At 38.8% G+C, this 26,980-nt stretch overlaps 1 protein-coding gene across 4 annotated transcripts in view; it reads right to left on the bottom strand.

Moving 5' to 3' along the window:
• Nucleotides 1-26,980, bottom strand: part of KDM6A (lysine demethylase 6A) — a 113,673-nt gene that overhangs the window by 28,612 nt on the left and 58,081 nt on the right. For 2 of the 4 annotated variants that reach the window (XM_075196383.1, XM_075196380.1), the window contains 10 exons: nt 22,621-22,714; nt 19,718-19,844; nt 17,585-17,683; nt 16,706-16,925; nt 16,061-16,195; nt 15,477-15,632; nt 15,015-15,104; nt 14,092-14,199; nt 13,573-13,968; nt 10,450-11,225 (listed from right to left, as the gene is read on the bottom strand). In XM_075196383.1, the coding sequence (XP_075052484.1) occupies nt 10,450-11,225; nt 13,573-13,968; nt 14,092-14,199; nt 15,015-15,104; nt 15,477-15,632; nt 16,061-16,195; nt 16,706-16,925; nt 17,585-17,683; nt 19,718-19,844; nt 22,621-22,714 (2,201 nt within the window). The remainder of the gene's footprint in view (nt 1-10,449; nt 11,226-13,572; nt 13,969-14,091; nt 14,200-15,014; nt 15,105-15,476; nt 15,633-16,060; nt 16,196-16,705; nt 16,926-17,584; nt 17,684-19,717; nt 19,845-22,620; nt 22,715-26,980) is intronic. The other 2 variants (XM_075196381.1, XM_075196382.1) reach the window with 2 other exon arrangements.

A 26,980-nucleotide genomic window follows, 5' to 3' on the forward strand; every position in this document is an offset into this window, starting at 1 on the left:
GATGACACATAACCTGTTGGTCCCACTAACGAAATGTATGTAGTGAGACTCCGAATCAGAATTGCCTTCCTAGACTTCCTGCTACGCGATCCACAGTGGAACACGACTGAATTAAAATTACGATCTTGTATTAAAGAATTTATTGCCAAATCCTTGTCCAGCTAGAAACGGAGTCTAGAGAAGGTGATATGTCCATTGGTGGAGTAATGGGAGATGATACTGTGTAGTGGTAAAATGTAATATCTAGTAATAGTTTAAAAACATAAGTCTGAAACCATGTGACCTTCATATGCGGTCCAGGGTGGAACACATGTTGTTTGTAACACTGTAAGGGGTGGATACATGCACGAGGATTGACAATTTCCTAAAATGAACTACAGCTGATAACCCTTTGGCACTACAGTCATGTAATTATAATGTTGTCTTGTCTATGCTTGTTTTGTTTGCTGTTCTATGTAAATCTGTTTTGAAAAAGGTCTGGTTGGGAGACCGAAACATCAACTACAACAAAAAGGGGAACTGGATTGAAAATAAAGAATAATCTATTTGTTTTAAATGGTGTGTGTGTATATATACATATATATACACACACATATACACATACATATATATACATATATATACACATACACATACACACACACACACACACCCCCCCCCCCCACCGCCTAAGTCAGTAATAGCACAGTATGTGAACATAGAGCATCCAAATTCTTTCCTGAATTTAGGAACAAAAGGGGATCAGCAGTTATATTTTGCATGATGACACTATCATTTGTGGCCAAATAGGCATAAAACTCAAAACATATATAGGTACATTGTGCTTATAGTACAAAAACACATAAGCATAATGATCAGCTGATAAAATGATAGTGTCAACTCAAAATGAGAATCCAAACATTTTACGTGCTATTTTATGTCAGTATTTTAAAATTAGCAAACTGTAATTTTGCATTAAAATTTGCAAGAGGATATGTTTAAGCTTGGACTATGTAGACGTGCTGTCGACCACTGGTTGCTTACAGATTCACAAAAACATACATTTTGTACATAGCTGTAACATGAATGTCATTTAGGATGTACTATGAGGAGAATCTTTAGGATAAAGACAAATATAAGTGATAACAGGATGCTATAATTTTTTACAGTTCTGACACGTCTTCAAGCCTTAAGTTTTTCTCTGTTATGTAGTATCTGATGTAACCTCACTGTTAGGGCTCATTCACACACATGCACAGAACAAAAGGGATAAAAAAAAATGCATGAAAACATGCATTTTAGTGGTGCATCTTTCACAATACCAACTATTGTCTGCACATGTTAAGCGGATGAGACTAGTTGTGCCTACACAATGCTATATTCACTGACACCTGTACAGATGGTTCGATCAGAGTCTATGGGGCACATTCAATTAGCATGAACATTGCAGTTGCGTATTTTCTATGATAATACGGTACGGTAACATTGCATATTTCCCTTCGCAGCCCTATAGGGGGATGCCTTTGCGCCCATTCCAGAGGCACTCCGCTCTTAATTGAATATGCCCCTATAAGTGTTACAGGTTGGTAGTAGAACTGCAGAGAAATTAAATCTCTAATGGCAGTGGAACACATACAGCAGAGGTGTATGCGTCTGCCTGAATGCTATACTGTCTGAGGGGGGCTTGATGTCGGGATGTTCTTTAATTTATGTTTATAAATTCTTTATATTGGCTCTTTAAAAAAAAAATAAAAAAAAAATCTTGTTGGCCGAGATTCTTGTCCACTCGAACTAAAAACCATGCCCCACTACAACCTTAGATGGCGTTTTTCAACTTCTGGTATGAATTCTGGCCCATTTAATAAAGTCAATATTGTTCTACTGCATTAACCCTTTCACCACACTGAGCATATTTTGGTCTGGTCACATTCAAACATCAATATCAGTAGAGTGCACAAAGTAAAAGTATACCTTGATTTTGTAAGACCTCGGATTTCAGAAAAAAATATTTTTCTTATACCCTTTGTGACAGCAAACCCCCCAACACAAAAACAATAAGGAATTTTTACTGAAACTGCAAGAAAGTGAACTAAAAGCAAAATCTATTTTTTCCTAAACGCCACCAAGAAATACTTTGTGATTCTTGCTTTGGCATTAAATTCATCCCCTCTAAAACAGCAAAAAGCAGGATTCAGCACATTATTTCTCATAATAAAATTTGCACTCGACAATAATGTATTTTTTATATTTGTTACTTTGCAGTCTTAAGTGAAATGCAGACTTAACGCATTCTATAGTGTAATGTGTCATTGTCTAGTTAGTACCAGACAACACCACATTGTGCCCGAGTCTCAAGGTGCCAGGGAATGGGGGGTGCTTCAGGTGTTGAAGCAATGACACTATTAATGAATCCTACTGAAGAGGTTACATTATATAGATAAAAGGCTACGGGAAAATAAAAAATTACACTCACAAAAGCTGCCCTTGAAAAGATATTAGTGCTTGGAATGAGAAATCCAAAATGCGCAAATAAAAACTGTGAAACAAAAAAATTTGATATTAAAGGTCTAAATAACAAATCTAAAGCAGCTAGGTAGAAAGAATACGTGTGTTCCTAGGTCAGATAAAAGACCACACCAAACAGGCTTAAATAGTAAAAAGTAAATTTGAAAAGTTGTTACCTCTGTAAAATTAACTAATTTCTTGTTCAAGTAAAAGGCTAGAAAGAAAGTAGCATAATATTGCATTCATTCAAAAGACAAAACTATTTTTCGATAAGAGTCCCTTCTCATTAATTATACACCTGCATATATACATATATATATATACATATATATATACATATATATATACATATATATACATATATATATACACATATATACATATATATATATATACATATATACACATATATATATATACACATATATATATATATACACACATATATATACACACACATTATATATACATACACACATATACATATATATGCTTATACAATTATAGGCAATGCTGCTGAATTACATTTATTATTTACAGCAGCTCAGGAAAGTGTGCCTACGAATTGTGTGGTCACTTATGTAAGCACTTACACTGGCAAAGGAGCATCAAAGTGGTATAGGTAGAGTGCATCAGTGATCTCCTGCACAGCAAAGCATAGAAGCAGGCAGTTTTCACTGATATGTCCGTCAGTCTACCATGAAGAATCAGGGTTTAGGAGAAGTGAAATAAAATCTATAACTGTTTCAGAGCACAATGATTGCCACAAGTTGCAATATCATAGGTAATGTCAGGCAATTGCAGCATATGGCACAAAACCACAGTGATGCCCAACATGAAGCGGCATGTTGGTATATTCAGTTGAAGGATGACCACTTCGCCTACAGTCATCTTTCAAATTCACCGATACGGTCAGATCCCTTCAAATTTGGCCACCCATGGGTCAAATTGGACTCCAATGCTTAGCTCTTGAGTTGAACTGCAGAATTTTGTCATGCATGGCCAGTATAACTTCTACTTTACTGAAACGCTGACACAAGTCTGGTATCCTCTGTACCCAGACTTGGCTGACTAAATTATGCTCTTTTTGTGCCTGCAATTCCCTATAATTTGAACGTTGATTAAATATCAAAATAATACAAAATCAAATTATGTACTGTGGTAAGTGGAATAGAATGTTCATGTCATGATACTGTATATTTTATTAATTATTATAGCTCCTCGATTGCGCAAAGTTGTTTTATACATAATTGAAATATTAAATCTAATACATATACAAATGTACCATCTTGCCTCTTCTAAAACAAGGGACAAATGTTATTTCATTAAAATAAAAATAAGTAAAACCATTGTTTGAATGGGTGGATTTGGGTTAGGTCAGTGGTTCCCAAACTTTTGCAGTTCGCGGCACCCTTAGAGTCTCCATAATTTTTTTAAGGTACCCCTCCAAAATAATTACCGAGCAGTCCTGTTTTAGTAGTAGTTGGGTCAAAAAATTGTAATAAGTATTTAGGTCAGGACGAAAATGCTTATTTAGTTGTATGCAAAAATACCCCCTCTGCATCCAGACACTCTGCCCTCTCTCACGCTGCCCCCCTCCTCTGCCAAGCTGTTCCAGCTCCTCTGCCCTCTGTCAAGCTGTTCCAGCTCCTCTGTCACGCTGTCCCAGCTGTTCCAGCTCCTCTGTCACGCTGTCCCAGCTCCTCTGCCCTCTGTCACGCTGTCCCAGCTCCTCTGCCCTCTGTCAAGCTGTCCCAGCTCCTCTGCCCTCTGTCAAGCTGTCCCAGCTCCTCTGCCCTCTGTCAAGCTGTCCCAGCTCCTCTGCCCTCTGTCAAGCTGTCCCAGCTCCTCTGCCCTCTGTCAAGCTGTCCCAGCTCCTCTGCCCTCTGTCAAGCTGTCCCAGCTCCTCTGCCCCCCTCCTCTGCCCTCTGCCACGCTGTCCCAGCTCCTCTTGCCCTTGGTCCCCCTCCTCTGCCCTCTCACGCTGTCCCAGCTCCTCTGCCCTCTGTCACGCTGTCCCAGCTCCTCTGCCCTCTGTCACGCTGTCCCAGCTCCTCTGCCCTGTCACGCTGTCCCAGCTCCTCTGCCCTCTGTCACGCTGTCCCAGCTCCTCTGCCCTCTGTCACGCTGTCCCAGCTCCTCTGCCCTCTGTCACGCTGTCCCAGCTCCTCTGCCCTCTGTCACGCTGTCCCAGCTCCTCTGCCCTCTGCCAAGCTGTCTCAGCTCCTCTGCCCTCTGCCAAGCTGTCCCAGCTCCTCTGCCCTCTGCCAAGCTGTCCCAGCTCCTCTGCCAAGCTGTCCCAGCTCCTCTGCCCTCTGCCAAGCTGTCCCGGCTCCTCTGCCCTCTGCCAAGCTGTCCCGGCTCCTCTGCCCTCTGCCAAGCTGTCCCGGCTCCTCTGCCCTCTGCCAAGCTGTCCCGGCTCCTCTGCCCTCTGCCAAGCTGTCCCGGCTCCTCTGCCCTCTGCCAAGCTGTCCCGGCTCCTCTGCCCTCTGCCAAGCTGTCCCAGCTCCTCTGTCACAGCTCCTCTGCCAAGCTGTCCCCCTCCTGTCACGCTGTCACTCCTCTGTCCCTCTCCTGTCACGCTGTCACTCTCCTCTGTCCCTCTCCTGTCACGCTGTCACTCTCCTCTGTCCCTCTCCTCTGTCCCTCTCCTCTGTCCCTCTCCTGTCACACTGTCACTCTCCTCTGTCCCTCTCCCACTTTGCCCCCTCTGCCGCGCGCCAGCCATAACAAACAGAAACACTTACCAATCCGCGCGGCGCCGGGACCCAGCATTCTCCTCTCTCACGCAGCAGCTGTCACTTATATGACAGCTGCGTGAGAGAGGAAGATGCTGGGTCCCGGCGCTGCGCGGATTGGTGTTTGTTTGGTTTTTTTATGGCTGGCCCGCGGCACCCCTGGGAGCCGCGGCGCACAGTTTGGGAACCGCCGGGTTAGGTTATTAACCACAAAACCAATACTGAGAGAAAGACAACCATATGGGACCAGCTTACTTATCTACCAGTATAGACCAACAGCAACATCTCTCTACAGCAGTTGGCATGCAAATCCAATTTAATGCAATACTGTAGTATCTATCTTCTTAAACAGCTCAAATGAACATGTGAGCAGCACTGCCATCACAGGTGTACACAACTCACAGATAGATCTTTTTTTCAGATTTCTAAATGGGTCTCCAGAGTGTTCCTAAAACAGGATCTGCAATTTACAAAAGTAAAATAAAACACCCACATACAAATATTTGAAAGGATTCACAGAGGAATTTCAAGAAAGCACACATATGAAGTCAGACAGATTCACACCACTAGGTGGCACTACAGAGTACAATACTCTACTAAACTGCACAGATCCCTCCCATAAGTAAATATGTTGTTTTACATTACTCCAGTGTACCTATCTTAAGTGTCACAACAAAAGACAAACAGTAAAAACAAATCATAACAAGTTACAATAGGCTGTAAGTGCACATATGAGCAAATGGTTGGACGCTGTAGGACATTGTTTCTACCATTTCAGCTGACATTTGGATCAGTAAGTTAGCGTTATAACAAAGGAAACTTAAATCATGAAAATAATTGTTGCAGAACTACACATTCGTTGTACACATTAGTTACCCACATTGGTGGTGACACACTAAAAAACTGTATGCACCAAATGTTCACCATACTACTTAGATTGTAATCACATGTGTGCTTGCTAACATTATCTTTGGTTTCATGTCACTGCTTGTAATGCATTGGTATCATGACCACCTTCTGTAGAGCTGCGTAATAAGTTGGTGCTTTATAAAAAAAATGCTAATAAAATACCTATCCAATAAAAAAATGACATTGCTTTCAATTTGAAAACCATGCAGCTAAGGGCACATTTTCAGCTAAAATCAGTAGATCCCAGCAAACTGACCATTACTACATGGGGAACACGAAATGAAAGAAATGGAAGGAAGTTGTCCCCAAACAAACACCAACTTTATGTACACATTATCTGTTCTAATGACATAGCAAACAAAATGGAAACAAACTTTGTTAAATTCCCATTCAACTTACTCCATTTTACAAGTATAGCAAATTTTCCATGATAATTTGGCCACTGGGGGAAACACTTCCACTGGAGTCTACAAATGACTGACTTAAGTTGTGCTGCAGGGCAGGCTTTAATTTAAAGACCAGTGATATGGTACCTTAGAGGTTCTATGTATAAAAAGAAATGACAGCATAGTGAACCTGTACAATGTATTTGCACATTTTTAAACTTCTAAATGCTTTAATGTTGAATAAAAATAGATTTAATGACACCCTGGTGATCCAGTGAGAATTGTGCTACATCCGGAGGTACTGTGCCGCCACTCTGGTTCTCATTCACAGGAACCAGAGTGCTGTTGGCCCAGTGTGGATCCTGCAGGTTCCAGAAAGCAGCAGCACCAGACATTTCCGGTAGAGAGTCCATGTAGCAAAGCTCTGCAGCAGCCCCAGGGTCTAGCTACCATCCCTATGCAGCCAAATTCAGCTAGACCCAGGAGCAGTAGACACTTAGGCCGGGAGATTTAAAGAAATCTCCCAGCAAACACCAAGATCACTTCATCCTGGCAGTGTGTAGACAGTGTGAGAAAACACACACCTCCTTGCTATGGAGTAAAATGCTAGCACTGTGAACAAGGTCCAAGCTGATTTACGTGCAAAATAAGCAAATCAAGCAAGACTAGCTAAAGGGAAACCCTATGCCAAGATATGTGGAAAAAAATCTGTATACAAAGTGCAGCAAAGCCCTATGTACAGTACCTACCAGTTGTATGGAACAGCTCTTACAAGAGCTATTATTCAATAATAAACACTGCTCTACTCCTAAACCTGCTTAATTCTTGCGACCTACAGATAATTGCTAACCCTCTCATCAATCATCTGGATATCTTGTGATGAACTCAAAACTCAAGTAGTCAGGAGGACCCATTAACAGTCATCTGAAAAGAGGTGCTGCAGCAGCTACACACAGAACAAACCGGTTTCAGGTGCCAGTGAAGGTGTTGGTGACAACTATTCTTCTGGTTATAGTGGTGTACAGTTTGTATAGTCGGTGAGTATTTTGGTGGCCGAGTAGCTGCAGTAGGAGTGGAGATGGGGTTTCGTCTTACTGTGCATATCCTAAGAGAAATCTGTAAAACCACCTCCTCCAGGACAGGGTGGCGAAGTAAACCCACCCTGTTACACATACCCCTCCATAACAACAACTGTAGCCAACTCGCCTCCCAGTCACTGCACTAACAACCATGGGTGGTTTGAGTGACAGGTGAGCATGGTACCTTCAGTTTGAATGTTTTTACAATAGAATGTAGTTATGATTGTTTTTGTCACTGCTCAAATTAGTACATAATGGATACCCGGGAGCATAGCAATATTTGACAAGGCAAGGAAGGCAAATCCAACCCAACTTGTTTTAGTATTGTGACAAGGGATTTCATAGGTTATGGCCCAATGTTTTTTTTGTTCTGTAGGGACAATGAAGCAGCCATTTTGGTTAAAGGAAACAAGAAAGAACTTTCCCAACTCACCCTAACACTTCAGGTAAATGTTTTTCTGTATTGTCAAAGTCAAAATGTTAAATCTCATGTCGTTACTTCTTGAAAACTGCTAACTAGAAGTACATTCATTCATCGCTACAATTTAAAATCATCATCATTAGTAATGCACTAAGATACCGTTCCAAACCATCCATGCTCTACAATACATTACACACAAGAACATCTCACACGCTCTGCTGGTTTTTTTTCTTAATTTGGTACACGCTGAGGTAGCCCAGGTCATTAATTGCCTCACAACTACAAATAAAAAAAAAAAGCCTATTTACAGTTACTGAAATATGAGGTGCATGTTCTTTATTAGAATATTGAGGCAATTCGTTTGTGCATAAGATTAAATATATGCACCATGATCTAATCAATCACTCTCAAAAAACTTTAGTACTGATAAGTTTCTGAAATGCTATATGCATGTTTATACATTATGAAGATGTGCCGCATTTATGATTCTTTTACAGTGATAATCGCCAATTTTAGATATCCCCATATATTTGTCAATTATAACATGGATCGTATTAGTTTACTCAGTTGCATCAAATGAACCACATTATTGCAATTAAAAAATAAGTGGGAAAAGCAATAACAATGCGTCAGGGTGGCACATATGGTTCTTATGAATATTTTTATATAAGAATTATAATTAAGTATATGAATTGTTATACCAAACACTGTACACATGATGCCAACATTTGCATGCCATTCTTATTATGGCATTACATACTTTCAATCTGGGCTAAAGGAAATTCCATTGTTTTGGGTTAGATTGGTGGGAGAAGTGCTTTAATATTTGTTTGGGTTGCTAAATAAGCAGAAATTGTTGTCATGGCATCTTCAGAGACTTGCATGTCATTTTATATAAAATGTGAGGTTTTAGATGTAGACTACATATACAATACACATATAATCCACTGCCACAGACTACACATATACAACCATTATCTTCACTTTCACAACTGCACAATACTCCCCTCTATACTTCACATAATAAATCCTACAGATACTTTTTAAGGACACAATGTGCTCACTAGGTAACTACACCACTACCAATGCAAGCCAGAAATGGCTGCTCCTGCACATGTACTCTATAACTACTTCCTTTTTTCTTCCTTATATGGTTTGATTCAGGGCCTACTTGTGATCTGTTAGAGCGTGCATATGGGGTCATGCCTTTCATTTTAAAGAAATCATTCGCTCAAGTTCATTTTCACTTTGCTGTATGTTGCCAGTACAACATGCCAGCAAAAGGTTAGGATAGCAGCAAAGATTCCCCACTTACATTATGCTTAGTATTTTCATTGCTTTACTCCACAAACCTCATATAACATTAATGTGAGTACCTGAATAATTTGGCATCACCCAGAAATTGTTGCTTTTGCACATGTGGTTTATAAACACTTCACTTTTTTCCCCTTTGTTTAATGGATAAGTAATTGTCTCTCATGATAAAAGTGATGTCCACCTTAAATGCCAATAGTCTGAAGGGAAGCAACCCTGCCAATCACCATTTGTGAAATCTAGCTCCCCCACTCTAGTGTTCAGGCACTGATATCAGAAGCTTCAAAGCTGGTCTAGAGATTAGGCTGTGGTTTAGAAGGCAAGGCTGCAAAGGATGGTTAGCAATGGTATAATCATTACTTTCACATCCCCTTTTTAATAACTCGGCAGTGCTGTGGTACTTTAGAATTATAGATAGACCAATAGGTGATGATGACATGTAATGAAAATAAATAAGCTTCTAAGTGAAACGCCAATTATGTCTTGCTGGCAAAGCTATGCTATACTGGCATAGGTAAAGTGAAACTGAAATCGAGCAAATGTTTTCTTTAAAAATGAATGGCATGAAGCTATCATGTCATAGATCACATATGCAAAACAATCTTAACAATAATGTTGTGCATATTACAAGGCACTCGAGACATGAAGCAAAAAGTGTTTTTTTAAAAATGCCGTAAAGACAGACCCCTCCCCCCTTACCAGGAAACGCTTTTACATCCTTTCTAAATTACAGCACTGAATTGAATCCTGCCAATGCAACTGTAATGTAAACAATCCATTACATCTTTAAAGCTGTAAATTTACGTACACAAACTCAATTAAAAAACAACAGACTTGGAAAAATGGCAAACATCAGGGTCATCACCACAATGATGTAAAGCCAGTTTGAAACTGAAAAAGCAATGTGCACATACCAGTGAAAAGTACTTTTGGGACTTTAAAAACAAACAAAAAAAAATTGTGATGGGTGTTTCCAAAAGCAAGCTTGCAATATCTAAATACGAAAAATACAATACCATTTATACAAACCATTTATCTAGATGTGAAGACTCACTGTAGCACACATTTTGACATGACAAATTTCACATCATATACAGAGAATGCATATGATTACTTACCGGCATGCTTTTAAAACGTCTGTTGAGCTTGGGTAGATGGAGACTGACATGGATGGTATGGTCTTAGGAGTTTGTTTGTGGCTAATTAAAGGAGAGTCCTTTTTTGTGGGGCTCCGAGAGTCCTCAATTCCCTCTCCATTGACTGTATCAAGTCCACTGTGGGGGCTGTTAAGGCTGATAACACTGTTTGTCATAGTCTGTTCAGTAGATTTTGGAGAAGGTGTTGCTGTGGAAATGGCTGAAGAAGGAGAGGAGGCAACAGAATTCTCAGTTTTTGTATGAACAGCTGGATGAATATTGTTGACTTTGTCACAGGTTCCAGTACCCACATTGTTATTGGCTTTTCCCATCAACAAGGCAGAGAGCTGAGGATTGTCTGAACTAAGTAAACCTGGTGACTTTGAATCTCCATGGCTAGGGCTAGTAACAGTATCTGCCGTCACCTGATGGACATGATTAGGAAGTCCCTCTATACCGGCAGTGCTGTTAGGCGTCCCTTCAGAAAGCCTGCTTGTCTCAGGCACTAATCCGTTTCCTGAAGGCTTGCTCTCTTTGGTTAAAATAATGCCTTGTTGTCCACCTGAGGTAGCAGTGTGAGAGGAGAGGTGATTGAGAGCAGCCCCCTGTGTTACTGAATTGCTAGGCATGGTAGGATGTCCAACCTGATTTTGAATACCAGTGCCAGCTGCTTGGAGATGCTGGGAAGGCCCAGTGGAAGAAAGAGGTCGTTCACCATTAGGACCTGCCAAATGTGAATTCTGACCTTTATGAAGCCCCTAAAAGTAATAGGACAAACACATATTACTATAATTAATCATCTAAAATATGAATTACATGTTGATTAATGGATTTAAAAAAAATTGTGAACATGCAGCCACTCTATGTCAGAACGGTCAGTCATGATTTACCACCCTTACAAAGAGAATCCATCCAATCACAAGCATGCCCTTTCCTTCTAAAGCCTGAAAATGTAAAACAAATTTAGGAAGTCAAATTTTTGTTGATGATTGGTGAATGCACATCATTTGAAGTAGTGGAAGGATTGTGTGAGCAATGTATGCAGTCTGTGCATGGGCAATACTGAATAAGGGCATGGCTGACTTCTTTGACATAGAAGCACCTTAATACGGTTCTATGGAGTGTTAGTATTCTAATGAGGATGCTGACAAGCAGCCAGAAAACAGAAAAATGAGAAGTGATACCTGAAAAGGGAAGGAGAAACACAGTAATTGCTATACATTATATAAATATAAGATTTCATGGAGATGAATCGATGCATTGGCCTATACATTACAATAAATGATTTTCATTATACAAGAGCTTTAACTTTGTTTTCTACATGATCGTAATCCCATCCAACACCAAAATAAATCATTACATATATAAAAACATTTTAATCCAGATATTATATATGTAAAGTTAATGTAACATTCCAAAAACAATTTCCATAAATGTCTATAAGAGATATTAAAATGTTACCGTAAAACTAAATTGCAAAAAAACAAAACAAAAACCTATTTTCTGAAGGGTTGAACGTACTAGTACAGACATGCAGTACGCAGAAGGCTTAATATAAAGTTGGGAGCAACGCAAAGAAAAAAAATGCATTTGCTCCTGGACAGACCATGTTGTGATGCAAGGGTTGCAAATGCATTTTTTTTTTTTTTTTTTTTTTTTTTAAGCATGCAGGGACAATATTGGCTTATTTAGCATGTAGCACTCAAATAGCAGACAGCTTAATTTTTATGCCTATAACAAACTGTAAAATGTACAAGCATACATAAACACAAAACTCTGCTTAATGTGCAGACACAAACACACAGCACCAAATCACTCAATACTACTGCAAATAGTATTTACTATACGATAAAAAAAAAAGAAAGAAACAAGTTAATAAAAATGGATGATTAGCAGCAATATTCACATATGAAGCCATAAACCCACACCCTGTAATTATCATTTATAAGGAATGTCTCAAGACAGACGTTGACACTTTATATAAGTGCAGAATCAACACTTCTCATAAAGATAAATCTGCAGGGAGAAAGACATGTTATGCCACGATATTATAATACATACAACTTTCTATTCTAGTCAAACCTCTAAAAACATCTATGCCAGGTAAAGGACAATATGCCGAAAGGTTTTTTTTGGTGTACAAACCAAACGCATTGCATATAAACCTGAAGAATGCTTTTTATATGTATCAAACAAAAAACACCAGGGGGTAAATGTATCAAGCTGAGAGTTTTCCAGCGTGTTTGAAAAACCAATTTGATTCTAGCTATCATTTATTTAGCACATTCTACAAAATGAACGCTAGAATCTGATTGGTTGCTATAGGCAACATTTCCCCTTTTCAAACCCGCTGGAAAAGTCTCAGCTTGATACATTTACCTGCATAAGTTAGATTGCATGTTTGCCGCTTTCCAGAATAATCATCTAAGTGAATTAAAATGAATTAACACTGCATGCTTCCTTTATCTGTAGTGTTGCCTATTTTACCATATTGCCCTTACAAAACAATACACACAAAGGCAAATGAGGATGCTATTATTGAAAAATTATTTTAGGATTGGAAATCTAGAATGAGTTATTTTTATCCTTAGTGGTTTCATACAAGAAGATGATTTGTAACCATGATCAGATCATTTTTTACATTTGTGTTATGCTTCAGTTTCACTGAAAAGAACTTCTCTTTAGTCTAAACAAGTTTATATTTTACAAGGCATATAATGTGGGAGGAGGGCATTCCTAGAGTTTCTTACACCATTTCCTAGAGTTTCTAGTCATTTCCTTGATGACATAGCGAACACAACGTATTAGCAATTCAATATGCCAACGCAGAAGAAAATGCACTGATCTAGCATCCAGAAACCAACAAATAGGTGCGCAGTCACTAAATTCACTTAATGCTTGTAAACATTAACTTAACATGTGGGACTTGAAAATATCCCAGCTTCAAAATTTCATATTGTATCTTATGTTCGAAGGTGGAATGAAACCACTTGAATCATTTAGGAGATGTCCGCTTACATCTCACAGCTGAATTCAAGACAGAGGAAAGGCAGACACTATAGAACTTAATTCATTCAGAAAACAAATGCAAAAGGACCCAGTTACCTGAGTGGAGTTTGATAGTTGGTTTTTCCACGGCTCCTCTGCGCTGCTGGTCAGGTTTGTGCGGTTATGAGGTAGAGCGAGTGCGTTTCGCTGCGGGTAAGGCACATTTCCATTACTTCCACTTCCCATTATATGATTATTGCCTATCAACATAGGGTCTGTACTACCCATCGTCCCTGTGGTGCTGCAGGAAACTGGGCCTGGCGGAAAGGGTCCATTAGCCACAGGCTGCACAGGGCAAGCTGGACGGATTCCAGGCTGAGTGACATTAAGCACCCTGGTTAGCGCAACTTGATGCTGCTGACCAGAGACTGAGTTTGTAGGCAGTGATGAGTCAACTGTTGGCCCATTAGCAATTCCAGTAGATCGTACCTGTGCAACTCCTGTTTGTCTCATCTGTTTAAAAAAAACACAAATTATAGCAAGTTATGCTGCTGCTTTGAACTCTGATTCATTAAACTAGCTGACCTAAACGTAGGACACCACCACACAAAATTATTCCAACTGAGGTCCACATACCTGCTGCTGGTGCTGCTGCATTAAGACAAACTGCCCCTCCAACTGCTCCAACGCCGCTTTTTGTGCAGGACTCAGGTTGTTCCTGTTTGCTCGCAGCTGTTCCAATTGCTAGAAATACAATTCATACACGTTATATGCAGGTCTTTGAACATGCACAAGCAAAACATTATTTGCACTTTTACATATATATATATATATATACACATATACACACACACACATATATATATATATATATATATATATATATATATATATATATATATATATATATATATATATATATATATAAAAATCTGTGACATTTGGTCATCTATTGTCCCGACTGAATGGACCTTTAATTAGGTTTTGCGATTTGAAGGTCTATGATTATAGCACTCTACAGAGCACCATTACATTTGTGATCCTATAAACTTTGTTGTCCAAGAGATGTGAAATAAAAATGTAGATGTAATTTAGACAGATAGAAACAGAGCAATCAAAACTACAGAATTCTTACTTAACCCTGCATTATTACTGAATAGTATTATTTTACAATGAGATGTTGCACATTGTACACTACCAGTTATCACAAAGCAGGAAAAGGGATTACAGTAGATTATATTTCTGCAGTTATGGCACTATTATAAGAGATTATCACAGCATAAAATATTTAAAAAGGCTTTTTTTTTTTTTTTTACACAGAAGCCTGAAAAATAGTGATTGGGACTTCAAACTATTTCCATACATATTCAGAAAATTCCCTTACTAGTCATTGTGCTTTATGCAATATAGACTGCTAAAACATACAAGAATAATTAAAGGACTGTGAAAACTTCTTTTCTTACAAATGTACATTCATTAATAATAAAAATGTTCTTATATTGAAAAAAAAGTTCCTTCCATACATGTGCCAAAATACAATACTTGCTAGGTGCTCGTACCTGTAATTTCTGTGGGGGCCACGAATGTACTTGTTGCTGTGCTGGAGTATGTGATGCCAAATGGCCACCACTCCAGCTTTCAGAAGAATTCTAATAAAAAAATAAATTAACAGAAGCATTTTACTCAAAGTCCCACAACTTTCAATAACTCCACGTCTTGTTAGTTTGATGTTTTTTTTACTTCCAAAAAACTGGAAATATGGACACAATAGCAAACATGCAATCAATATATAATAAATAAATATATAATAAATAAATATATATATATCCCAATAGTACTTGGGCTTAAAATGCACTCCCTGCCGCACTAATGATGTTGTTAAATGTAGGACTATTCAAATATGGGAAGTCTTTATAGGCAAACATCCTCCTATCCAGTATGTGATTACCCTGAATGAAGGTGATGGTTTAAAAAAAAAAATACAGCATGAGCCACATACATTGTTTTGCCATGAAAAATACCTTTGCTGGACTAGAAGTTCTTTTCCTCTTGGCAGGACTTGACAGCTCATCTACCTGGCTAGAAGGAATCATATGTAGTGGCATGGACTGCTGTGAAATTGGTGTTTGACTGAGGCCTAGTACAGATTCAGCATTCTGATGATGAGGTCTACAGGCCTAAGAATTATAAGAAAGAAAATATGGTTCTGTGTAATATGTATCAGTTTCTCTACCAGGAAAGGACGTGTTTTCTTTTAAATCACCTTTGGACAAAACAAAATACAAAAATGTGGCTCCACATACAGGATGCTGGCTCTGATTAATGAATACCAGCATAAAAAAATACAAATGATGGAGAAATGTGACATTTTTTTTGTAAATAGATCGTCAATGTAGTTAGGTTTCAAAAATGAAGATCCACAAAGGTTCTGAGTTGGTACCCAAAATGCAGGGAAATGTGTCCTACTTATTGGTCTCTCAATCTCTCTGTTTGCCTAGAGTTACACATATACAAACCAGTTTGATGCTCAAGTAAAATAAACTTGCTAAATATTGAAAGTAACTTTTAAAGCTGGGCGTTTGCAGAACATTACCCAACTTCTCACCTGCTGTGCTGAGTTCATGGCACCCTGCCTGGAGGTAAGCTCTGCGGGGATTGGTAGGCTCCATGCCTCCTCAATACTAGGAAGCAATTTAGTTTTATTCTGTAGACTACCTTGTGGAAGGTTACACAACTGAGCCTAGGAAAAATTATGTGAAAAGGAAATTTAACACAGGCCTAATTTATTACGAGCATGTCCACTACAACTTCCTAACAAGTACTGAGCGGTTTACGACAGTAAGTTTTAGGTTTTGGCTTTCTAGATATATAAATAAGATAGGGTAACCAGAATATAAACCTTTGTGAGAATAAACCAAAATATGTGAAACTTAACTCTTGCCATTTGAGAACATAAAACAAGAGTTAGGAAAACACTTGTGTGGTGGTTTCCAGATCTATGACCAATTAAAATGTACACAGAACAAAAAACAGTATGCACAATAATATGCCATAATTGATAAAATGGGTGAAATGACTTCACTCCACACACTTAAGTATTGCAAGCCATGGAACATAAGGAATGCACATAAAATTACAATGAAGACATGGGACAAACAAACCAAGAGGTTTGACATTCTCATCTAACGTTCTTATGGTATATGGACATGCTTAATGAAAACAATTAAAAAAAATAAATCTAAATATATACCTGTAAGTACTTAATCCGTGCTGCAAGTGCAGAGGTATTACTACAATTTTTGCTCCTTGTGGCATTTAGGTAGCATTTGATAGCATCCTGAGGCTGGTTGCAGGATTCGTAGAGTGTGCCTAGGTCCATCCAGGCTGCAGCATGGCCATGATCCAACTGTACAGCACAAATATAGGCCTGCAGAGCATCCATAGGCTGGTTCTGCTGCTGATATAGCACACTGGAACACAGAATAGCCAACACTATATATGACTATAGTCTGCTATATGTTCTAAAGATACATATAGCAGATTCATTAAATTAGAAGATTGTGTTTGCTGGGGCTCTGAACTGAAAATACAAATGGCTACACATAGGACATTGACATAACCTGAGCAAACACAAATATGGGCAACAGGTACAATATTCAGGGGCAAACGCAGGTTTTTTAAGGATTTTTCATGCGCTGCAGCTCCATTTCGGTGATTCTGAATTGTACAGCAGGCGTGGCGCTGTCAAAAAAGCGACCGCGGCAGTGCTGTATTGTAGTACAATACAGCACCGCCGTGGATGCTTCTTTGACAGCACCGCGGCTGCTGTACAGCACCGTTCCTTCGGAGGGGTTTCTGGAGAACCAGAAAGCCCTCCTGCGTGCGCCCCTGTTATCGTTGCCCCAATCGTTTCAACACCAAAAACAATCGGTAGACATAAGATCCCCATATGCATCTGGTCACAAAGAAAACAATAAATTGTTTTTAAATTCAAGAGAAATTAGATTATCTAAAGACAAGCTGACCCAACCATTGTTATTTTGCAGGGAGCCAAAATCGATACATTTTTTTTTAATAATTTCAGTTAAAAGGCAGATGTTTGTAAATAAACAACCTCAGCAATACGTACCCTATTGAACACCATGTGTCAGCACTCGCCTCTGACTTATCGATAGATTGCCTGTAGGATATAAAGGCATCCTGAACCTTGCCAATACTGGAGTAGCACCTGCCATGCACAGAAGAAATCACATTAGCAGTGCTTGGTGACAAGACTGACATGATTAAATTGGGCCTCAAATCAGCCACAGATGTTGCAAACAAAAAGGAACTGTTATAAATCTTTCCCTCCTGAAAGCACAACACTGCTACAATTTAATCAATCAGCTAGCATATTAGAATAAATAACAGGATAGTATGTAGTCTATAAAATCATCAACTGTTAATTATTGGTAGTAAGTCCACTTATCTGAAGCTTACCCAGAAATAGTATGCAACTGAGAAAGATTTCAAAATACACTTTATAGCAACATGAAAAATTAAGCTAAAGGCACAGAACAAATGGGTTATTTAATTTAATGAAACAGTGCGCTCCTTTACTATGCGTTGCTCACACTGAGACCCAGAAGTCACATTTCTTTAACAGTGGTTGTCACAGTCCGGAAGAAAAGCAGGTGAGAGAAATCTACACCACTGGTTTTATTCTTTTAAAAATCACTAAAAGAAATATATATAGCGAAGAAAATTTTTTAAAAGAAGTGTTTGGAAGAGTATAAAAAAAACATACGTAATCTACTTTAGGCGGACATCTACCTTTAATGTCCTTGGGGATTTGTCACTTTCAAAGATTTTTTTCTACTTCAAATGGAAGTTATTTAATGTCTAAATCTTAAGAGCCTGTTCACACAGGCATATTTGGCCTGTGGGAAGTCCATTGCGCTAAGAGCCTGGTGCACTTTGCTAAATGCAAGAAGATTCTAATATGCATAACTTATTTACATGTACATATCTGCAATATAGAACAAAATGAGCATTCCCTCCTTCTGGTCATCCCAAAATCAGACTCGACCCCTACAATCTATTCTGAATACAGCAGATAGATTGAATTTTTCTTGCAAATCATTCTTCCTCTGCTGAGCCACTCTGTCAGTCTCTGCATTGATAGCCTGTTTTTCAACAAATACAATATAAAATTCTGCTAACATACAAGGCCATCAACAAAATTGCACCTACATACATCTCCTTACTTGTCTCGAAATATCTTCCAACTGAACAACTCCGTTCTGCACAAGATCTACGTCTCTCTTCCACTCTCATCACATCTTCTCATTCTCTGTTACAAGCCTTTTTTGGGCTGCACCCAGTTTGTGGAATTTCTTTCCTCGTACAAGACTTCCCTCTAGTCTTCAAACCATTCTCTGAAAACCCACCTCTTCAGAAAAGCTTATAACATTCCTCAACCACTCTCTTAATCTCCCTAGGCTACCCTATTACCACCCTATATACAGCTAACACAAGACATCAACCCTCTGACCAACATAGTTGTGTGACCGAGCATACAGCCCACTAAATACTTTTTAACCTTTCCATTGTAGCTGGACAAATATGCAATATGATGTAGCACTTACCTTGTGTATCAACCCATTGTCCTATAGATTGTAAGCTTGCAAGCAGGGCCCTTTTACCTCTCTGTATTAACCAGTATTGTTTTATTACTGTTTGTTCCCAATTGTAAAGCACTACGGAAATCTGCTGGCGCTATATAAATGTTGATGAACGAGCCATTAGATGAGTGAACAGCACAAGCATTATTCACATTTAAGATGAATGTGTCTTGTACTTGCAGCAAAGCATTCTACAAATATTATGTAGGAATACAGGCCACTATGGATTGGTCTTAATGATATGCAAAGGTCAAACAGCATTTTTAATCATGAAGGAGATGAAAGTAAAAAATAAAATATAACAAAACAAATGTTTTAAATTAGCCACTATGAAGACCCATCTTCACAGTTTTCCAAATTCACCAGTCTGTAATCCAGTAAACATTCAAAACTTGCACAAAGGAGTGGCAAAGTCTGCAAAGCAAAAATGAAGACCACCTCTCACTTGCAGTTTAATACAAATAAGAGATAGCAGAATGTGGTAGCTTTACAGCAACAGTAAGTATACTAGTTCATCAAGTCATTCAAACACCATAAATCAAATTCTTAAAGGCTTTTAAATAAGTTCAGTTTCACGAGAAAAAAAAAAAAAAAATTACCTTCCAAGGAAATACCAGGACTGACCCGAGTTGGGATCTGCCTCTAATGATCTCTGCAGATACTGAATAGCATAGCTGGCCTTTGTGGCTTTATCTCCCAACTGATCAACAGTGTGATGCATCCATCCTACGAAAGCAAATTGAATTTGGCAATTACCAAACTTTGCACATGACTGATGCACAAAAAATTATTAACGAATTAATCAATGTTACTGATTTTCTGGCATGGCTTACACATTGATGAGGTAAATACAAATTCCATAAGAAAATATAATGTAAAGGAAGAAAACAAAGAAACAGTTGCAGTTTGTTTAAAAGGAAAAAAAAATAGTCTAGCTACAATGCAAATGCTAAAAATATGAAATTATGTTTGCAGTTAGAAACACGTTAACAAAAAGTGCACCTGACTTGCACAATGTCAGGTCTGCACTACAATGCTGGGTAAGAGTGTAGTAATTATCTGATGGTACAGACTTGCCCATCCCAAGATACTAGATCACAATGACATTAAAACCTATATACATAATACAGCCATGTTTTTATGAACCCTTAAACATATTATAGTGTAATATTTACTGTGGTCATCCAAGCGGTTAGGATACTTTATAGTGTAATTGCTTTCACACAAGTTAGCAACAGACAAATTTTATGTTTGATATACAGAATGAATTACATCACAAACTAGGCCACTTATCCTGCAGCTCACATAAAGGCCATTAGCTGGTCTCATTACAATATATAAATTATATATTCAAGAATTTCTTTAAACCTGACAAGCAATCCTTCAGCTGATTAAACAGGTTAAAAGACTGCACATAAAGTATGGTGGGCATCTGCAGCATGTTGGACATTTCAGTTTCTATAAAACGTTTCACAAGTTCAGGATCAGAAAGAATAGGGATGAGCAAACTTCAACAAAATTGCATGTAATTCTTCGATGAGTCTCCCAGTGGCTATGGTCACACAACCAATGGCGTTCTACATGTATTTTAATGCTAGTATGAAGTACACACGTTTGATATGCATTTTCATTGTGTTAATAGGATTCCCAATGCACTGAAACGCACGGAAATGGAAAAGCAGTGTTCACCACAGTAGAGTGCAGAGAAAGTAAACAATGGGTATAGTAAGACTGTATGCAATGGTAACTAATGTCAAACCTGTTTATATGAGTTTTACAAACAACATCTGAGTATAAGGCCTATATTAGTTTTCATTCTAGGAAACCATTAGGGCTATTTTATAGCCTATTATTGGGCAAAACAAACCCGTTAGACCTTCTTTAAAACAGGCCTTAAATGCAACAGAGCATTTGAACATAGCAACTTCAGAAAATTTAACATGCTTTTTAAATTACACATCAGTACAATAGGTCTGTTTCTCCACTGCTCATCAGCAAATTGGATTTCTTACAAGACCATGTGCCAATTAGTCCATCTCTTGAAGCATCTGAATCTTGTGTTTAGATGTAAACAGTAGACTGCTTTGCACAGACGCCTTGTTTGTTTTCTCCCCTGCTACAAGAATTTCCATCTTGTTTTAGGTCCCACACCTACACAATTGTCTATGTCTTTTTTCAACAATTTGCTTTAAAATTCCCAAGGCCAATCACTTTTCTCGCTACTATAAAACTAGCGAGGAACCATTTTGAGTGAGAAAATCTACTATACTTTAGCACATTCTGATACCAAGTCCTGGCTCATACTTCAAAGAGAATTTCTCAATACCAAGCTTCAGGAACCACCAATGGTCATGTTTTAAGAACTGGTTAAAACATTTCATGGTCAAATATGTCATTTCTACCATTAAGGCCTGTCCCACACTAGCATGGAAGATAAGCTGCTTGGCACCAATGTTCTAAGCTGTGGCTAACCTCACTCACTGTGAGACACCTGCCTTACATATAAACAGAGATCTGTATGCTCTCAATACCAACAATATTACTAGACACATTGCTTTCCCAATCTCGAAAATCTATGCCAATGTCCCAAGTTACTAAATTTAGTGTTAACAGAATTTCAAAATGTAATAAAGTACAAATCACAGACACCCAGATACTTACTTTAAAATGTATTCATTTTTATGACCCAAAACAAACAACCTCCAAAGCACACATTTGATATACATGTAAACGTTCAAAGATGCAGACTAAAAAAGGGTATATTTCATATGTTGAGTAGCTTATACCCCTCTCTCACCAAAATTCTGGGTCAGACACAGGATAATGAACACGGTTTCAACCTGTGTGGCAACCCTTCACACCGCACTTTGGTCCCGGGTATATCCCAGATAACCACCTTTCACACAGGACCCATGTATTCAAGTTCAGTCATTACAAGGGGACAGCAGAGGCTCAAATAGATGACGGAGCAGAGGCCAATAAGTTGTTTTTAACAGAACCCGGATAGAATAACCCGGGAACACATTTCAGACCGCAGAGTATCCCGGCTCCAGGGTCGCTCCATCCACACCAACACATGAACTGAGTTGTTCCCGGGTCCATGCCTCTGTGTGAAAGGGGTATTAGAGAAATCAGAAACTATGGCTTTTTGCTAGACATCTCCCCCCATGTTCTTCTTATAATGCCCATAAAGTAGAAGATGTTTACTTTACTAAAAAGGTACCAAAAGAAAGCACTCTTCCCCCTGAAAAAATAAAAATTCAGTGAAGCCAACGTGGTGTAAAAGTAAAAATGGTGTAACCTTCTAGGTGCAAGCTTAGCATGCACCCCTAGCAGCAAAATGTTTAATCATGCACAGGTCACTAATTATACCTAATGTTCAATAGAGGGAAATCCTGAAATCATAACCTGCTGAAGGATACTTGAGGAACAAATTTGTGAAACCCCGATATTAAATGGATGACTTATATCACTACTTTAAGAGACAAAAGTGTATCCATACCTAACTGCTGTAAAACAGTTGCTTTTACTTGAGTAGGAAGGTTTTCGATCTGCAGAAGTTGTTCATATGCTTCTTTTGCAGAATGGTACTTTCTCTGTTAATAAAAAAAAGTTGTACAAATAAACTTCTAAAATAGAAAACATATTACAATAAAATTTAAAGACCTACAGACAATGTGTATCAGCATTTATGTGCCCTACTATTGGGCACGTTCTTCAAATAATTCACAATTTTCACTACACAAGTTAAAAATAGTATTTGGTCTCCACAATTCCTTCTCGGTTAATATACATTGATTCTGAATTTAATACTGTATATCCTTTTCAATCACAAGTAAAAATAAATGTCTTGTATTTTTTTATTTAATCAAGTCTCTTTTAGTGAAGATTTTACATCACAAACAAATAGACAGCAAAACATTACAATTTGTATGTAAAACTAAGCACTAAGTTTTCTTACATCCTGAACAATAAACAAAAATAACATGTGGTGCAACAGATCAATAGCATGAAACACAGAATAAAGAGAGCAACAACATGGTAAGTCATCCCAAGTGACAAACAATAAAATTATGTAGAATTATAAAGAGACAGAGTAACCACTCAGAACAGAATACTAGAGGTAACATCACAGGGAGGATGGAAACATATCAACTACAAAATAATGACCAGTAAAACTAGGTGTTTTGCCGCGCCTGTGCACAGCCTAGTAACAGGGAATCCTCCAAGGAAGTGAAACAGTTGAGAAAATGGCCTATGTGAAATCAGCAAGTGATTGCATGAATATCTGGATTTGGCCCACTTGGACCACACTTTGAAATATTTGTGCATGCTATTACGAGCCTGGTAAGTATCGCTCGTGGTCCACAGGCTCGTTAAGCAGCCTAACCCATTTTTAAAAGCTGGAGTATTTGTATCTTATTGGATTGAACACTTGTTCATGAACAGGTTCTAAGGAAGACCAAAGATATGAAATTTTAGGGTAAAGTAGGGTTCAATTCCCATAGTTTGAATAGCAGATACCATTGCCGACCAGAAAGCTGCACCCCCAGTGTACTCCTACAGTAGATACCAGAAGGAAGCCCAGTGCTCCGCACATTTAGGAGACCTAGGGGTAAATGTATTAAGCTGAGAGTTTTCCGGCGGGTTTGAAAAACCAATCAGATTCTAGCTATCATTTATTAAATACATTCTACAAAATGACAGCTAGAATCTGATTGGTTGCTATAAGCAACATCTCCACTTTTCAAACCCGTCGGAAAACTCTCAGCATGATACATTTACCCCCTAGAGTCAGTTTTGGCATTCATCTGTAAGACCTACAGGGGAAAGTGGTATATCCTACAGAGAATAAATAATTGAATTTGATGGTATCTAGTGCATGAGGTGGGCGGCCTATTGGAAAATAAATGGCATTCACAAAATTAGTAACTCCATAGACTTCGTATTTGGTTTGGTCAAAATAACTGCAATCAACCACATCCCATAAAAATAGCTGGACTTCCTGCACCTCTCTACTGGCAGTTAAGTATACTCTTCTTTTGCAAATCACTCAGGTTCTCCCAGATTTGAAGGGTGCTTTCTCCCAAATAATGTCTTCAGAATGATCCATATGCATACTATAGGATTTAAATCTGGACTCGGGAACCGTTCAGAGTCTTGTCTTGAACCTTTCCTGTGTCTTTTTGAAGTGTGTTTGGGATCAGTGTCCTGCTGGAAGACCCATGACCAGCGACAGAGACCCTGCATTCTGATACTGGATTTAACATTGCACTCCAATATGACTTGGCGATCTCAAGATTTTGTGATGCCATGCATACGTTCAAGGAACCCAGTGCCAGACGCAGGGCAGCAACCCCCCAAAAAATTCACTGAACATCCTCCATGTCAGACTGTAGGGAGGTGTTCTTTACTTTGAAAGCTTCATTTTGCTTTCTGCAAACATAGGGATGATCTACTTTGCCAAAAAAGCTCTAATTTGGTGTGTGTTTCAACAAACTCCAGTTAGGCTTTCTTGAATCTCCCTCTCATCAATGTAGCTCTACAATCATATAACCCTTCTTTGGCGATAGATGGTGCATGTTGAATTTGACGTCCCTTGTGTCTGAGGGTCAGCTTGAATCTGTTTGTCAGTTGATCGAGGTGTTTTCTCCATCATCTGAACAATCCTATGGAATGTTCGATAAACTTTTCTCCAGCGGTCATGTCCAAGGAGTTGGCTACAGTGCCATGGGTCATAAACTTCCTAATAACATTATGTATCGTGGAAAGGGTAACAGCCTGAATATTGATTTGTAGCCTTGATATTGTCCATGTTTGGCTAACTTCTTCTGTCTGACCTCCTTTAGACGATTCTCTCGTTTTCTTTTCTTCAAGGTCACACGCAACAGATGAATAAGTCCTTTTCTCTATTGAAGCTAATTTAATCAGAGATTTTAAAATGCAGGCATCTGCTACGCATCACTAGTGAGTTCAGTTCCAAAGTGAAGGAGAGTCACCTGCTTGAAATGTAATTATTTCTAACTATTTCTAAAAAATGGCAATAATTTGTCTGGTTAATGTACGGATTTCTATATGGAATAAGCAGCGATTTAAAAAGTAGTTACAAAATTTTTTTTTTTTGATGACATAAATGTACCTGCTTTTTGTATTTTATTCAACTGCAAACCAAAGAAATACATATGTGGATATCAAAATACTTTTAAATGTCAACAACTTTCTGTATATGTAAAGAGTGCAAACATTTTTGGCCATAGAGTTGTGTTGGAAGCCGGAAAAATGGGCAAGCATAAGGATCTGAGCAACTTTGACAAGGGTCAAATTGTGATGGCTAGACGACTGGGTCAGAGCATCACCAAACTGGTAGGTATTGAGGGGTGCTCCTGGTATGCAGTGGCTAGTACCTACCAAAAGTGGTCCAAGGAAGGACAACCGGTGAACCAGCGACAAGGTCATTGGCAACCAATGCTCATTGATGCACATAGGGAACAAAGGCTAGTCCATCTGGTCCAATCACACAGCTACTGTAGCACTGTGCTGCAAAAGTTAAGGCTGGCCATCATAGAAAGGTGTCAGAACACACAGTACATCGCATCATGCTTCCGAATTGGGCTGCGTAGCCACAGACCTGTCAGAGTGCCCGTGCAGACCTTTGTCCACCGCCGAAAGTGCTTAAAATAGGCACGTGAGCACCAGAACTTGATCATGGAGCAATGGAAGGAGGTGGCCTGGTCTGAGGAATCACATTTTCTTTTACATCATGTGGAAGCCGGGTGGTGTGCATCCCGGGGAAGAGATGGCACCAGGATGAAGTATAGGAAGAAGGCAAGCTGGCAGAGTATGTGTAATGCTCTGAGCAATGTTCTGCTGGGAAACCTTGGATCCTGGCATTTATGTTGGTGTCACTTTAACACATACATAAACATTGCTGCAGATCAAGTATATCCCTTCATGGCAAAGGTACTCCCTGGTGGCAGTGGCAGGATAATGCACTACGGAATCTGTTGGCGCTATATAAATGTTGTTGATGATGATGATGATGAAACCAGCCACACTGCAAAAATTGTTCAGGAATGGCTTGTGGAACATGACAAAGAGTTCTAGATCTCAATCTTAATGAGCATCTACTTAAAGGATCTGCTGCGAACGTCTTCACGACAGATACCACAGGTCACCTTCAGAGATCTTGTGGAGTCCATGCCTCGAGGGATCACTGATTGGTGTATTATATACACACATACAAAGTATTTTCTTTATTATTGTGCTGTGCATAGCACAATAAGTGTATCAATTTTAAATATACCATTCACTATTATTGTTTAACTATTTTAAAAAGGTATATGTTAATTATATTTCTTACCATATTCAACCCCCATGGCCTTTACCATGTAAATTCCAGAAAAAAAATGGCCCTCTGCACCTAAGTTAGACAGCGCAGCTCTACAGAACATGTTTAGACATTTTTATATGTTTTTTTACCACCTGTTAACTCGTTTACAGGCTGCTTATCATTCAAAACAGTCAAAATGGCATTTGTAATGCCCTATACCAAAGAAACTTGTAAAACTTGACAATCTGTGACCTACAAATGTATAACAGAAATCTAGGCTGACTGTCAACTCCTTAAACAAAGCTAGTTATTTACTAGGGCTGAAAATGTTATGAACCATGTGGCATACTCTACCAGAAGGTCGGGAGACTCCTGAAGTTTGGACTCCCATTAAAATAGACCACCCACCCAGATCCTGCATGATCTGTAAAGTGGGCAGGTTTTGAGATTTGTGAAATTATAGCCTAGTTAAGCCAACTGCAACATTGCGCAGTGGGGGACAGAGCTGAGATTACGCGAACCACGTCACAAA

The sequence above is a fragment of the Mixophyes fleayi genome, chromosome 2 (assembly GCF_038048845.1).
Source record: "Mixophyes fleayi isolate aMixFle1 chromosome 2, aMixFle1.hap1, whole genome shotgun sequence".
In the NCBI taxonomy this organism is placed as follows: Eukaryota; Metazoa; Chordata; class Amphibia; order Anura; family Limnodynastidae; genus Mixophyes; species Mixophyes fleayi.